Source organism: Lemur catta, chromosome X, assembly GCF_020740605.2.
Source record: "Lemur catta isolate mLemCat1 chromosome X, mLemCat1.pri, whole genome shotgun sequence".
Classification (NCBI taxonomy): Eukaryota; Metazoa; Chordata; class Mammalia; order Primates; family Lemuridae; genus Lemur; species Lemur catta.
Window position 1 is genome coordinate 66783471 of NC_059155.1, and position 16268 is coordinate 66799738.

At 45.2% G+C, this 16268-nt stretch overlaps 1 protein-coding gene across 1 annotated transcript in view; it reads right to left on the bottom strand.

Annotated features, from left to right (window-relative positions):
- WWC3 (WWC family member 3) overlaps positions 1-15931 on the bottom strand; it is a 117649-nt gene extending 101718 nt beyond the window's left edge. Inside the window, exon 1 of the mRNA XM_045538429.1 lies at positions 15649-15931. Within this exon, the coding sequence (XP_045394385.1) occupies positions 15649-15920 (272 nt within the window). The 5' untranslated portion in view covers positions 15921-15931. The remainder of the gene's footprint in view (positions 1-15648) is intronic.
- Positions 15932-16268: the final 337 nt, after the last annotated feature.

The window sequence follows — 16268 nt, forward strand, 5'->3', positions numbered from 1 at the left end:
TACACCACTAGCAGCAAAGCTGAGAAACAGTCCAGGAAAAAAATTCAGCTCCTCCGTGCAGATCCAAGCATGACAGCCTTGATATCCACTTTGGTAGAACCCTTTATTCCTCAAGCCAGCAAGGATTCTGAGGGAGGGCCCCAAGAGTAGGAGTGAATCAGACAGGGGACAAATGGCAGGGTCCAGGTCCTTAGGAAACCACACCTAGGTCTGGGAGTATCCTCACTGCCTCCTCCTTGGCCTGTGCCACCATCGCCTGGCCCTGAGGACAGCCGCCTGCTCCTAACCAGTCTTCTTGCCTCAGCTCCCGCCCTCCTAATTCCCCACAGCAGTCAGAGATAAAATAAAATGTTAAGTCCTCCCAATAGAATGGCTCCCCTGCTTGCTCAGAGTCACAACCAGAGTCCCTGCAATGGCCCACAGGCACTTCAAGAGCTGCCCTGTCCCAACCACCCTCCTGCCAGGACCATGGCTCTCGCCTCAGTGCCTGCAGTTCCTTCTCCCTGAAAGCCTCTGCCCCCAGACACCTCAGGCTCCCTTCTCACCCGCTGCAGGCACTGGCTCAAGGGCCACCTGAATGTCCAGGCCTCCCATGATGCCCTCCACAAAATGGCCACGCACACCCAGCCACATACTCCCATCAACTTCACCCTGCTTTCATCCTATAACATAGTGACACACTCAGTTATTGCTATTTGCCATCATTGTGATGGCATCCCTGCAAAGGCAGGGGCTGTCCAGGAATGGCTCACTGTCGGAGCCCCAGAGCAGGTTCTCAGCCTCAGCACTGCTGACACCAGGCCACCTCATTCTCTGTGGAGGGGACCATCCTATGCCCGATGGGATGTTGAACAGCAACCCTGGGCTCCACCCACTAGATGTTAGGAGCATACACTTCACCCCTGCCCCCAAGTTGGGACAGCCAAAAATGTTTCCAGACATTGCCAAATGTCCCCTGGGGGCTAACTCACCTCTGGCTGAGAACCACCACTATTTCAGTGGAATTAGTGAATCTAAGGGTAGGAAGATCTTCTACAGCTTCAGGCACATGCTGCTAGGAAACTATCTAAGCTAATGTTGATGTTAACTGTTAACTGTTCTCCACTGTTCTCTAACCCTGTTTCACCCACTTTCCCATCTCCCACAACTGGCACATGAGCCCCATAAGAGCAAGAACTTTCTCTGTGCTCTGAGAGCTTCCTTCCAAGACCCAAACAGCACAGTGATCTGGGCAAACTTCATTTTATCCCCAAAGTAAGTTCACCTGCACTTATAAATGTGCATCCAAAATCTGTTGATACACATATGAAGACTGCCTCATAGACACTGTACAAGAACACTGAGAAGATGTGGCTGAAGATCTTGACCTTCAATCAGCTTCTCCTATAACATCTGCCCAGTACTAAGTGACTGTTAGTTAGAGAACAAGGTTTAATTATATAATATGAATGTTTTTAAAGTCTCTAACATCACTGAGTGCTACAAATTCCAAGTTCTGGAACATGATGACATCCACACCTACAAATCAATAATTCTGTATATATTCAGGGTATTTTCAGATTTGTAGCCAAGCTAATGCAACAATAATGAAAGTTTATGACACAAAAGCATTGGTTGTACAGTCAAGTGTCACTTAATGACTGGGATACATTCTGAGAAATGTGCCGTTAAGTGATTTTGTCATTGTGCATGTTACAGTGTACTTACACAAACCTAGATAGTATAGCGTACTATACACCTAACCTATGTGCTATAGCCTACTGCTCCTAGGCTACACACCTGTACAGCAGGTTACTGTACCAAATACTGTAGGCAACTGTAACACAATGGTGACTATTTGTGGATCTAAACATAGAAAAGGTACAATAAAAATATGGTATAATCTTATGGGACCATCATTGTATATGCAGTCCGTCACTGTGGGACTGTATCAACATGGTAAACAAACAAGCATGACATTGATCATGGGGTGGCAAACTGTCCTCAGGCCAAATCCGGCCTGCCTCCTGTCTTTGTAAATAAAGTTTTACTGAAACACAGGCAGGCCCATTCATTTACGCATTTTTACAGCTGCTTCTGCACTACAGCAGCAGAGTTAAGCAGTTGCAACAGAATCCTATGGCCTGCAAAGCCGGAGATATTTACTATCTGGCCCTTGACAGAAAAATCTGGATGACTCTACTCTAATCTGTTGTATTTCTGTAGTAACATTTCATTTCCAGCTTTACTTCCCCAGCCACAAAACCAAGAGAATGCAAAGACCAGCTTCAAGCAGAGAGGAAAAATAATTATGAATTCTGAGCACTTACTTGTCTTTACACTGATGAGCCTCCAGTGCTACCTACCTAAGAGGAAACTAACAAAGCAACTCAGCAGAAGTAACATAATGGAGGGAGAAAATTTTAAAAGGCAGAAGGGTAAAGATACTGGAGAATCCCAAAGGTGAATGACTGTTTAATAAGACAAGAACAAGTAACATGTGAGTGCTTGTTCTACACTAGACACTGACCTAAGTGCTTTACCTAATCTTACTGAACCTTTGAAACAACCTCCAAGACAAACACTTTTCCCCCATTTTATGGAAGAGGAAACTGAGGTTCAGAGAGCCCAAATAACCTGCCTTAGGGGACACAGCAAATGGCAGTGCCGAGAATCAGACTCAAGGCTATCCATCTCTGAAATCAGGACTACCGACACTTGGGTGGTCCCTGTGGTTAGTGGTACAGTAAGTCCTCACTTAACGTCATCAGTGGGTTCCTAGAAACTGCAACTTTAAGAGAACCGACATATTAAAAAAGCCAGTTTTACCATAGGCTAATTGATATAAACAAGAGTTAAGTTCCTACAGCATATTTCTAGTCACAAAAACATCACCAAACTTCTAAATAAAGACCAAAACATTTCTAATATTAAATATTGAAATAAACATGAGCTATCTATACATTTAAGAAAGATTGATAAAAACAAGTAAGATAATGATTATTACCCAATTTTTGGTGAATCAGTGAGTGACGGGGGTCATAGTGGTGATGGATTAAATCAAGGAATAAATGTTTGCAAAGCAAAACTGTCAGGAGTACCTCCTACCACCTCACAGTTCAAAAATAATCATAGGACGGGCGCGGTGGCTGACACCTGTAATCCTAGCACTCTGGCAGGCTGAGGTGGGAGGATCGCTTAAGGACAGGACTTCAAGACCAGCCTGAGCAAGAGCGAGACCCCGTCTCTACAAAAAATAGAAAAATTAGCCGGGCATGGTAGCATGCACTTATAGTCACAACTACTCGGGAGGCTGAGGCAGGAGGATCACTTGAGCCAGGAGTCCAAGGTTGCAGTGAGCTGTGATGAGGCCACTGCACTCCAGCCTGGGTGACAGTGCAAGACTCTGTCTCAGAAACAAACAATCACAAATGTGGTGGGTTCCTGGAGCCCTTTCATGCCACATTGTTTATTGTCCTGTACTTGCGTGATTATCAGAGACTTCATGAATTTTTATTTGACAATAACTTGTATTCATTCATTCATTCATTTTCCAACCCACTTATTTCAGTTCAGGGTCGTGGGTGGCTGGAGCCTATCTGCCCCAGCAACTCAGGGCACAAGGTGGGAACCTGCCCTGGCCAGGACACCATACCATCACAAAGCACGCTCACACACACCCAGACTCACTCATGCTAGGACCATGTAGACACACCAATTCACATAATGTGCACATCTTTGGGGTGTGGGAGGAAACCGGAGTACCTGGAGAAAACCCACACAGACATGGGGAGAACATGCATACTCAATACAGACAGTGGCCCTGGCTGGGAATCAATTTCTTTTTTACTCATCAATGTCATAGCAAAACATTATTCAAGGACCTGTTGTAAATTCTGGGACATATCAACTTCGATGCTCACCTGTACAAACATAATCAAGAAAAAATCACATTATCTTAATATATCTAAGAAGAAACAAAAAGTATGTAATAGAATTTTAAGAGGTGCTTCCAAAAATGTGTGAAAGAAAAAAAAGTTGATATTTAAAGGCCCAAGTATCAATTGGTCCTTTATCCACAAAAGTTATTTGACTCCAAATACTGCCAGGTAACCAGATATCACTTCCACTTTACTAAAACAAACAGTGGTACTAATGAGTCATCCTATAAGATAAATGCCTCTGAATGAAAAAACTAGTTGCCTTACTGAAAACCAACTATATTCTTAATCTAGTAATAATTATCAGGTTGTTACATGGTAGTATTTATTCTCCCCTTACAGTTGGCAAAACTCCTGGGCAATGTTAACATGTGGCTTCTTGGCAAGCTTCCCTGGCAATTGTGTGGATGTTTCGAGAAGCCCAAAAAAGCTTTTAGCATCGTTACAGGCTGCCAAGTCTAATCTACATAGTCTGGTCTCTCCAACTACCAAATCAAGGCAACCACCTAAATTTAAAAGCAAGTTTGCTTTACACTTTGTTTGTAAACAACTTTATTGAGGTATAATCTGCATACCATAAACCCTTCTCATTTTACGTGTACAATTCAATGATTTGTAGTAAATTTACTAGTTGTGCAACACACAATCCAAGTTTAGTACATTTTCACCATTCCAATAAAATCTCTTAGGTCAGTGGTCCCCAACCTTTCTGGCATCAGAGATCGTTTACATGGAAGACAATTTTTCCACGGACTGAGTGGGGGGAAAGGTTTGGGGATGATTCAAGTGCATTACATTTATTGTGCACTTTATTTCTATTATTATTACATTGTAACATATAATGAAATAATTATACAACTTACCATAGGTTGGGGACCCCTGTCTTAGGCCCATCTGCAATCACCACCGCTTCCCACCCTCTGCCCTAGGCAACCATTAATCCACTTCCCATCTCTATAAATTTGCCTCTTCTGGACACCTGGTAGAAATCAAATCGTACAATTATGTTGTCTTTGCATCTGCTTCTTTCACTTAGCATCACATTTTTGAGGTTCATCACAAAGCTTCCCTTTTCATACGAAACCTATCTAGTACTTAGGGATCGTATGTAGTGGCTGCACACGACCATTTAAAGCGGGATTGGGTGTGAGGCCAGGAAAAAGTTGTAGAAAGTATGGAAGGTTCTCCCAGAATCACTGTTGAGTGAATCCTTTATGACATAGCCAGGCTAGTGATGGTAAATACGTGAGCATGCATTCATTCAACAATACTTACAGAGTGAGTGTGTGGCAGGCATCTCTGGGGGTGTCTGCTCATTTCAAACCAAGCTTTCACTATTTTGGGAACCACAGCTGGGCTTCCAGAGATCTATAACCCTCCTGGAAGCATATGCAAGCTTCCATGTACTAGCGCCTTTTTCTGCACAGAATCCCTATTTTGTGTCAGATTTCCCAGGGTCTATGATCCCAAAATCCTCTAGAATCCCTGCACTCTACCATGAAACCATGGAGCAAGTCTAGTAAGGCTGTCAATTGTATGAAAGAATACCCACAAAACACACATAGGACAAACTTACAAATATTCGGTTGAACCATACAAATAACAATTTAATAGTTTTAGAAATCACTAGAACAGAAAAAGAACATTAGTGGAAAAGCTGGGGAAATCCAAATGTCTAGAGTTTGATTAACAGTAATGTATCAAGGTTGGCATCTTAGTTTTCACAAATATACCATGGTGATATGAGATGTTAACAATGGGGAAACTGTCCAGTCTTTGCAACTTTTCTGTAACTCTAAAACATTCCAAAATACAAGTGTATTAAAACAAACAAAAAACACTAGGTTGCATTTATCCCATGCCTAGAACCGTCTCCTAAGGCAAACATGAAAAAAAAATCTACAGAGAAAATAACTGCACATAAGCAGCATTATAATTATAGTCTTACAGAATCATAGATATCAGGGGACAATCTAAAGGGTGAGAAATAGAGGAATATTTAATAAGCAAGTGTATAGCTGCTCAGTGGCAGCCTACGCCCCCAATAAGAATGCCAATGATAAAATCTATGGGGCAACATGCATAGAAAACACATGAGTGAGAAAGCCTTAGCTGGCTTCAAAAAAACAGAAACTCTGATTCAGCCGGCCTTAAAGGATAAGGAGATGCTGTTATCTCACATTTCACATGAGAAAAGATACTGAGGGCAGACAGCTCCAGAAGCTTAATTCATCCATACACCCACCCTATCAAAAATTCAGTCTTTCCACTCCACCACCCTCAGCTTCTCAGCCAGCTCCCTCCTGGGTTTTGTGCCAGCAACGGGGCTGCCTAGCTCCAGGTTTACATGGAGACAGAGCAGCAATTAGCAGGGGTTCCCTCCACATAGGTCTGTGGGGACAAGAAGCCTTCTCCCCAGCCATGCCTCCCACACCTCCCCTCACAGCCCGCTGGACAGGTCTGGGTCATGTGCCCCTGCCTCAGCCAACTGCAGGCCTAGATGCCGTATGACTGGCTTAGAGCCTTCGAAGGCACTATTGCTATTTGAGGCTGGATCATTCCTTGTTATGGTGGGGACTGCCCTGTGCATTGTAGGACATTTAGCAGCACCCTTGACCTCTACCCACTAGATGCCAGTAGAATTAACTCCCAGTCGATAACAACCAAAAATGTCTCTAAATGTTGCCAAATGCCCCTGTGGTGCAGGGGAGGGGATCCTCCTTAGTAGAGACCCATTGGCTTAGAGCAATCAGGACTTCTTTGGGAGCTGCAGAGAGAGTCACATCCCTAGAGTCAAGACAAGGAGTGGCTACCCTAACAAAATGGGGGTTCTGACAGCTTGCAAGGAGAGACTGCTCTTGAGAACTCTAGAATGCTGTATATGAGAAAAACTCAGTGAAATACACTAATACAAAATGATCATGATAAATAAAACCTATCTCTACATGCATAATTACATTCAACAAACATGTATTGAGGACCTACTACATGCTAAGTACTATATAGACAAAGCAGAATAAAATTGAAATGAGTTAAAGGAAAGGAGATGATTCAAAGGTTTATTTTTTTAACTGTAAATAAGTGTATCTCTGCTTGGTTCCTTCATTCTCCAATTTCTTTTTTAAACTTTTTATTTTAAAATAATTAGATTCACAGGAAGGTGCAAAGAAATATACAGGGAAGTCCCTGTGAAATGTCCAGAACAGGCAACTCTATAGAGATGGAAAGCAGATTCGTGGTTGCCAGGGGCTTAGGGGCTTAGGGGCATGGGGAGTGACCGCTAATGAACACAGGGTTTCTTTTGGGGGTGATAAGAATTAGATAGTGGTGATAGTTGCACAACTTTATGAATATGCCAAAACCCACTAAATTGTAACTTTTATAGTATGTGAATATCTCAATTTTTTAAAACAGAGATAATTTTCAGGGCAAATCCAATTGACCCCACACCCTGAGGCCGCCCCCGCACTAGGGACAGGCACCTGTCCATGGAACAGAGCTCTAAGTGACAGAAAGAGTCTCCTGCAGTGGCTATGTGGTTTCCTGGCCGAGCTCCAGGCAGCCTGAAAATGGCAGCCTGGAATGGAAATGCTCACTCAGGTTGGTGGGTGCTCTCTCCCCAGGTAAGATCCACTCACTGACACTACAGGGCAGGCAGCCTGGGGATTGGTGCAGTCAGCTCCCCGTACTCTCTCTCAACATCATCATTCCTCCCTCATCCCCATTCTCTCCCTCAACCCCTTCTGCTTTAAAGAAATAAAGAGAACCCTCCAGATGGAAAATGCTGGAGATTCCATGGCTCTATAAGCGGCCTTTGGAAATGTCCTTGTTCTGTATGTCTAGATCTTCTGAGCAAAGACAGAAGCACTCCTCTCACCCCTCCTTCAACCACAGAAGGGGGCAATGAACAGCTCAGGGCATCTTAGGCAGCCTGATCCCCATCCCCACCCCACAGACCGGCGCATGCACACGTGCGCACACACACACATTCAAAAGGCCAGGCCGGCTCTCCAGGTTGCTACAGAGCACTGAAGTGTAAACAGATTCATTTTCTTCTGTTGCACTGCATACATGTATACTCTTGACAGTCAGTAAGTGCCTATCAATTGAGAGTATTCTAAGAATTGAAGAATACATGCATATTAATATGTTCCCAGTTTCATATACTGGTTTTGTTTGTTTGTTTAGACAGAATCTCACTCTCTTTCCTGGGCTAGAGTGCTGTGGCGTCAGCCTAGCTCACAGCAACCTCAAACTCCTGGGCTCAAGTGATCCTCCTGCCTCAGCCTCCCGGGTAGCTGGGACTACAGGCACACGCCACCATGCCCAGTTAATTTTTTCTATTTTTAGTTGTTTGGCTAATTCCTTTCTGTCTTTAGTAGAGACAGGGTCTTGCTCTTGCTCAGGCTGGTCTCGAGCTCCTGAGCTCAAGCAATCCTCCCACCTCGGCCTCCCAAAGTGCTAGGATTACAGGCGTGAGCCACTGCACCCAGCCTCATATACTGGTTTTTCATATAAATGTATTTAACATCTGTTCTTCATGGAATCACAGAAATCAGGCCTTTGTGTAGCGTCTCAGGAAATAACAATCTGCTCAAAACAAATTCAGCTACTAAAGATGAATCATTGTAACCAGGTAGATAGAGGTAGCTCAGGTTCTCAAGCAGGAGATATTGTCCCCCAGGGGACGTCTGGCAATGTCTGGAGACATTCCTTGGCTCAAGGCTCCAGCCTGACTCCAACCTCCTCCCCCCACCACAGGGGCATTTGGCAACATCTACATTCTATCAGAACTTGCAGGGGTCCGGGGAAGTTTGCTACTAGCATCTAGACCTAGGAGATAGAGGCCAGTGATGCTGCTAAACATCCTATGCTAGACATGACAGTCCCCTACAACAAGGAATTACCCCACCCCAAATACCAATAGTGCCGAGGTTGAGAAACCCTGGTCTAAAGTAACATTTTCTTGGTTTGGATACCTTTTAGAACACTGTGCATCAGCAATACAGTAACTTTAATGGCTCCACATGTTTCTCCATGTAACCAAGTTATAGAACACACACAATGACAGCAACAAACAGTGAAGGCTTCTCAGTGAGGTTAACAGAAGTTAGGTTGGCCCCATGAGTCTCAGCCTCTCCTCCGGTGTTAGCAAGATTCCTTTGGCCCCTTCTGGTTTCACCTGCCTTAGTTCAAACACTAGGTAAATCCTCTGCACTTCTTGTTTCCTTTACAATTTCTCTGACATAATCCCCGCCTTTTCTAGCCCTAGTGCCCGGACCTCTCTAGCTCAGGGCTGTCACCACCCAAGAAAATCAATGGTTTCCAACTGTCCTCTTCTCTCAGAAATCTAGCCTGCGCCCACCCCCATATTTGGCTAGCTCATCAGATAGGATTTGGTGCATCTCATCTGATGTGAGTTCCAACGTGATGAGACTCCATGCCTGGTCCACAGGAAATGAGGACCCACCAGGGGTATTGTGAAGAACCAAGGAGAGAAAATGCATGTAAAATGCTTGACACAGGACATGCCTAAGCATGTAATAAATGTCAGCTGTTGTGGTTGTTATCAAAGACGCCAAGCTGTCCAGATGCTTCCATTCTCACTGGGAAAACACCACACGGGGATGTGTTAGTTTCCTACTGATGCCAAAACAAATTGCCACAAACCAAATGGCTTAAAATAAAACAAATTTATTATCTTACAGTTCTGGAGGTCAGAAATCCAAAATCAGTTTCACTCAGCTAAAATCAAGGTGTCAGCAGGGCTGCCTCCCATTTGCAGGCTCCGGGGAAGAATCCATTTCCTCGCCTTTTCCAGCTTCTAGAAACTGCCTGCATTCCTTGGCTCATGGCCACCTGACTCCAACCTCTGCTTCCGCTGTCACATCTCTGTCTCTGACTCTGACCTCACCCTCCTGCCTCTCTCCTAGTAAGGCCTCCTGTGATTACACCGGCTCACCCAAATAATCCAGGTTCATCTCCCTAGCTCAGGATCCTTAACTTAATCACATCTGCAAAGTCTCTTTTGCCATGGAAGGTAATTCAGCAACAGGTTTAAGGGACTAGAACGTGGACATCTTTGAGGTACCATTATATCATAGGAGGGATTAAATATCAAACAATATGAACACAAGATAAAAATAACCAGTGGGGAAGGGGAGAGGGAGGGGGAAAAAAGAATATAAATGTATTTATTACCACTGATCTGCACACTTAAAAATGGTAAGGATGGTAAATTATGTATATATATTTTACCTCAATAAAAAAAATTTAAAAACCTAACCAGTGAGTGTAACAAGGTGCAAGGGGCACACAGTTACCCAGCTAAGGGAGGGGCCAGCACAGGCAGGGGACCAGAAGTCAACTCAGGAGTCAAACAGACGCTGTCCCTCATTGGCAGTGAGGCCACTAAGTCAACCTCCCTTGGCCTCAGTTCCATCATGGGTCCGCCTACACCTCGTGCAGCCACCTTGGACCTTCCATGAAAACATCCATGTAAATGTAGAGCACTCAGCATATGTCCGCTACAATCACAGAGCCACGGGATCCCAGCTGGGAGAGACCCGTAGGCAGGGACAACACGGTGAGGCGTCATGGAAAAGGACACGAGCACTGGGTAAGCCCCACGGAGGCAGGTGCCTGTCTGGTGCTGCTCACCACTGGAGTCCTGAATCCTGGAAGAGTCCCTTAGACCAGTGGTCCCCAACCTTTTTGGCATCAGGGACCGTTTTCATGGAAGACAATTTTTCCACTGACAGGGAGTGGGGAGAACGGTTTCAGGATGATTCAAGTGCATTACATTTATTGTGCACTTTATTTCTATTTCTTTCTATTATTATTACATTGTAATATATAATGAAATAATTATACAACTCACCACAGGTTGGGGACCCCTGCCTTAGACTGAGAGGCTAGGCCACAAAGAGTTGTTGAATAAATGAATGGAGGAATGAATGAACAAATGAACAGAGGCATGACGCTTAAAAATGAGTGGGGATTGGGCAGTTAGGTGACATACTGGAAAGAGCACTGGATCGGGGGTCAGAAGACCCGAGTTCAAGTCCCTACCCTTCTAACACTACTGGCAAACACACCCCTTGGTTGTGGCTCTCAAGTGGGAAAGAAGAGTTTGAACACACGATCCTAGCTCTTCTAACCCGAAAGCTGTGGGATTCTGAGCTACACGGTATTGCTCAGGTCTTACCACTGTTATGTGAAAACCCTGGGTCACACTGCCAATTCCCTCATTGACTGCAAACACATCCAGCACCTCCTCACCTCGAGCACTTTTCTCCTGTTCCCCTTTATCTGGCCCTGTGCTGCTGTAAAAACTCTAGAAACCCTCACCCAGGGAGATGAATGGACAAGGAGAAAAAGCACCCAAGGTTCAAGTGAGCCCTCCCTCCTCTGCTTGGAAGTGATCACCACCTGAGGAATTGAATTAATCCTGGGATGCCTTGTGACTATTACTGTCTCCATTTTATGTGTCTGTCTCCTGTCTCCTGTCTCCCAGAGAAACTTGGTCTTCACATACCGTCCCAGCACACAGGAGGCCAAGAATCTTCATAAATATTTCTTCACTTTTTTAGATTTAAATGGGGATAAATGAACTCAGTAGAATTTAACTTTGATTATATTCCACCAGATTAATTTTACTGAATTTATTGGAAAGACAGTCAACATTAGCAAAAACGACCCAGGCTAGAAGTCAAAAAGCCCACCCCAGGCTCACCAAGTGACCTTGAACACATCACTTGACCCACAGGCTCCTGAAGTAGAACCTAGCAGAGACGGTGATACATGTTATTTCCAATTCCCAAATCAGAGTGAAAGGAAAGAGAAGGAAACTTGGAGATTTCCAAACATCCAGGAGCTATTTTTGGAAATGACTTTTCCATTCACTTTTCTTTAAAAAAAAAAAAAGGTAAGGAAAAGCAAGACATTAGACCAACAAGTGGGTGTTGATGATTTAAATGGAAGCAAGAGAAGATTCTTCCAGGGGCTGACCCTTATGGTTTTAAAACCAAGATGCTCCCCCATGTTCACACAAATGCTACCTATAATCTAAAAAATGAAAAAATGGAGAAATCATTACTTGTTTTTCAAAAAGCTCCACCAGGACAATTTAAATAATCAAGAAATAGACTCTGTGGGATAAATATAGTAAACCTCCTATTAGTTAATACTGAATAAAGATTCCAAGAAGGCAGCAATGATGTTATCTGGCTCTGTTAAATGGGGCTCCGACCTGGCAAATTCCAGAGCCATGGACTGTTTTCTCCTTAAAGCAAAAGCCTGTTCAGAAGACTTTTAAGATACCACAGAATTCCTCCATGTAGCACAGGTCAAATTCCATCTAGTGAACAAATGGGCCCCCAAAAGTTTATACCATGATTTAATCGTAGGCTTCTACCATCATTATGATTATTTACACTCTGCTTTGGTCTCAAATGTGATATTTTCCATCATTCTTAAGCTGCCAGAAGCTGGTATTTTCAGTACCGTACAACTCCAACTGAGTTATAGGAAACAGAACATTAAGTTTCAACCACTCAGCCCATCTATAGGATAATATCGAAACAACCCAGGAAGCACACGTATACACAACTGTCGAAGGCACTGCAAAAAACGTTCTTCCCATATTTTCTGCCCAAATGGCAAATACCTTTTATAAGGTGGTCATTGTACTCTGAGTTAATATATGTAGAATACGTGTGTGCCACTCGTGTAAACCACACAAGACCCATGAGGGAAACTACCAGCCATAGAAATGGCAAGTTAACTTTATATTTTTTAACAAAGTTTTTGAGTATGATTCCCAATAAACTATGAAAATTATATGCACAGTACTGATACACAGAAATAGAGAATTTAAACCTGAGGTAGGTTCATAATCAAACTAAAAAATTCTGTTTTTAAAATACTGAGATTTTTTACACATCTGTAGCCACATCTGTAAAGATGTTTCCTTAAGCTTATATCTCCTTTGTTGCAACTTTAAAAAGTAGAGTTACAATTATTCACCAACATGCTCTGAGCTGGCAATATCAAATGTTGTTAAACAAAGCACCGAATGGAATTACTATAAAACTCTAGAAGAGATTTTTGTATACAACCCTTGGCCCTCAGTTACTTTGCTTACAGCAGCATATTTTATGCTATACAGTTTTTACTAAATTATATATAAAATGATGTTTAACGTCAACAATTTTCACCTAACCTACTACATGCATTTATTTATTCCTCCATAATTGCATTTTCTTTTTTAAAACTCCTATTTATTCGCCTCTGTCCTGTCAGTTCTCTATTTGGAAGCTGTTTGGTGAAAGTCTTCATTTCTTGAACAACATTTTCTGATTGGACTTAAAAAGGGTTTTAACTGTCAGATACACATGGAGAAAACACTGCACTCTGACATACAGTTCTTTGCATATAATAAAAGTTAATTACAACTTTAAAGGATAACAGGTCACCTATAAAAATCGGCAAATGTTCTGTTTTGAAAGAGTAAGAAGAATGACTATTACAGCCTTTGGCAGACTCCACTTAAATGTTTGTGGCTTGCTGAACATTCCATACATATTTCGGGCAAGGTATTATGGGAGCTGAAGTTCAAGCTGTCCCCTGCTGAATTTTCACTCACTATAAAAACAATGTCTCATAAAAGTACACACATGTTTTTACTTTATAAAAAATGTAAAATATTCACTTTTGTTCACTCAATCGACACTTTTAGCATTGAAACAGGACTTTTTAAAAATCTGTAGCATAAGTGATGTCTGAAAAGAGTGAAAAAATGTTATTCAGTAACAAATAGATTTCTGGAAAAAGGAACATAGGAAATATGTATGAAATACATGGAAACAAAGATTCTACAAGTTGACTTCTGTAGTGTCTGCTCAACTATGTTGCAGGTTATACCATTCAAACAAAAATACTTACATTTTTATCTTTCAGCATGAATCTACACACACACACACACACACACACACAACTGTTTTATATCACCCTCAGAAAATGAGCCTTAGCCTTTTCTAAGCAAAACACTATTTTTAATTGGTTCATTTTCCAGTCGTTTGGGATTTTAACAGACATAGGGTATAAAATGACTGCATTCCAAGCAGTTCTACCAATTCCAGAACCTTCCAAGGCTTGATCAAACAGCTGGGGCTCTAGCCTTGGGTTAAAATTATAATATGATCTCACCTGATTTTCAAAATAACTAAGCATCTTTTTAACCTATGAAATTGGTTTAGGATTTATATAAGTTTCTGAGTCCAGAGGTTTGCAATGGTCAGGGAGAAAGTTAGGGAACCACGATCCTTTTGTTTTGTTCTGTTTTTTTCCTATCTGAACCCAGAGAAATCTTCAAACACTTCAGCAGCTTCTCTCCTCAAAAGTTTATTTTCAAATGCCAGTGCCATGCAGGCTGCCTTTCCTGTGTAGGTAGGAGGAAGCAGGCACAATGTCACCACACTGGGCCTTTTCAAGTCTTGAAATCATTGGGAAGCCTCCGGTATTTCCTTTTTGGCACTCAGGCCCTGGACTGAGAGAAACTGCTCTAGAGAGGACAAGATATCAGATAACCAGTGGAAACACTTGGTTTCCACAGAATTCCCAATTCCACAAAAAATACGTCTCTCTAAAAGCAGCTGAACCATTGAAGCCAGTAGACAATCGAGCAAAAAGTTAAGGAAAAGTTTCACTACATGAAACTAACTAAATGAAATCTGGTAGTGCTTTTAGAAGAATCCGTTTTTATTTGATCCGATTTTTACACGTGAATAAGACAGCTTTGTACCCCATGCATATCTTGCACAAAAAAAGAAATTTAAAATACAGCTCTTGTTTTTCGTTTATTCCAAAAGCATATGGGACTAATCATATTCCATGCTGGCTGCAGTACAGAAGGCTATTTCAAACAGAACTTTAACTCGCTTGATTTTTAAGGCACTAGGAAACAACCAACAGAGTTTGGGAACAGACTCGCCCAGCTCCAAAAGGGTTGGGAATCCCTCAAGTGCCTGTCTGGCATCAGGCTTTGGATGAAAACCAGGCTGAGCCCGCCAGGCAGGGAACCTGCGCCCCGAAGGTGGGGCGCACGTTTGTGATCCAAGGTGACAGCCTCATCTTGCCACCGCGAGGCCGGAATGCCTGCGGAGCCAGAGCCCCGGTGGTGGGCCGCAGAGGCCCCAGGCAGGGATGGGCGAGGCTGCAGCAAAAAAAGGAAAAGAGGGCCATCTGTCAGCCCCAAGAGAGGAAATTCCAGGCGCCCAGCTCCTAGGCGCCGGACAGCGGGTGACGTGAGGGAATCAAGTCAGAGTGTCCGCCCCGCGGTGGGGGACCGGGAGGAGGCCTGACCTCCGCGCTCTGGGGCCTCGAGGCCCAGAGAGGGGGCACCTCGATCCTCGGTCAGAGTCCTGGGAGTAGGGGTATGGGGGGCGGATTCTTACCCGGCCCCGGGGACGCAAGATCTTCACCCAGACCCAGGGCCCCCCCGCGGTGTCCTCCATCCCTCTCTGGGCCCACGGGATGGGGACGCCACGATGGTAGCCTGGACAGGAGGGTTCCAGGCAATTCCCGGCCCCAGGGGTGGAAGCGCCCTATCCTTGCCCGGGCCCCGGGACTTTTGACGGCCCCGCGCTGAGCGGGGTGTGTCGCCAGCGCATCCGCGGTGGCGCCGGCCAGCTGCCCCGGTGGTAGTGCCACCCGCTGGCCCCCTTACCGGTCGCGGGGGTCGATCCACGACGTCTGGCGCGTGTTGTGGTCGATGTAGAAGATGCGGCCGTCGTAGTCGCGCGCCTCCTCCCATCCAGAGGGCAGCGGCAGCTCGGCGCTCTCCCGGGCCCTCGGCGGCTGCGCTGGGGGCGTGGGGGCTGCGGCCGGGGGCGCCGGCGGCGGTGGCTCCCGCTGCGGCTGCGCGGGCGGCGGCGGCTCCCGCGGGGCCTCGGGCGGCTGTCCCCGCCGTCGCCGCCGGCCGCCGCTCAGCCAGGGCATGACGGCTCGGGCTCCGCCGCCGCCCGGCCGCCCCGCGCGCGCCGCCTCCTCCGCCAGCACTAAGGCCCGACGCCCGGGGCGCGGGGGCGGCCGCGGGGAGCCGCCCGCCGCGCCCGGCGCATCCTCCGCCCGGCGCCCGCGCACCAGCGCCCGCCCGGGCTTGCGCGCCGCTGCCCGCGCCGCCCGCTCTGCCCGGGTCGCTGTCGCGCGCGAAGTCACAGACCGGGAGTCTCGGCCGCAGCCGCCGCTACCGGTGGCCTCTCCATTCCCGCGGCGCGCCCGGCCATCTTCGATCCCCGGCTCCGCCGGGCCAGGAGGGGCGGGGCAGCTTCAGGCCCCGCCTCCGCC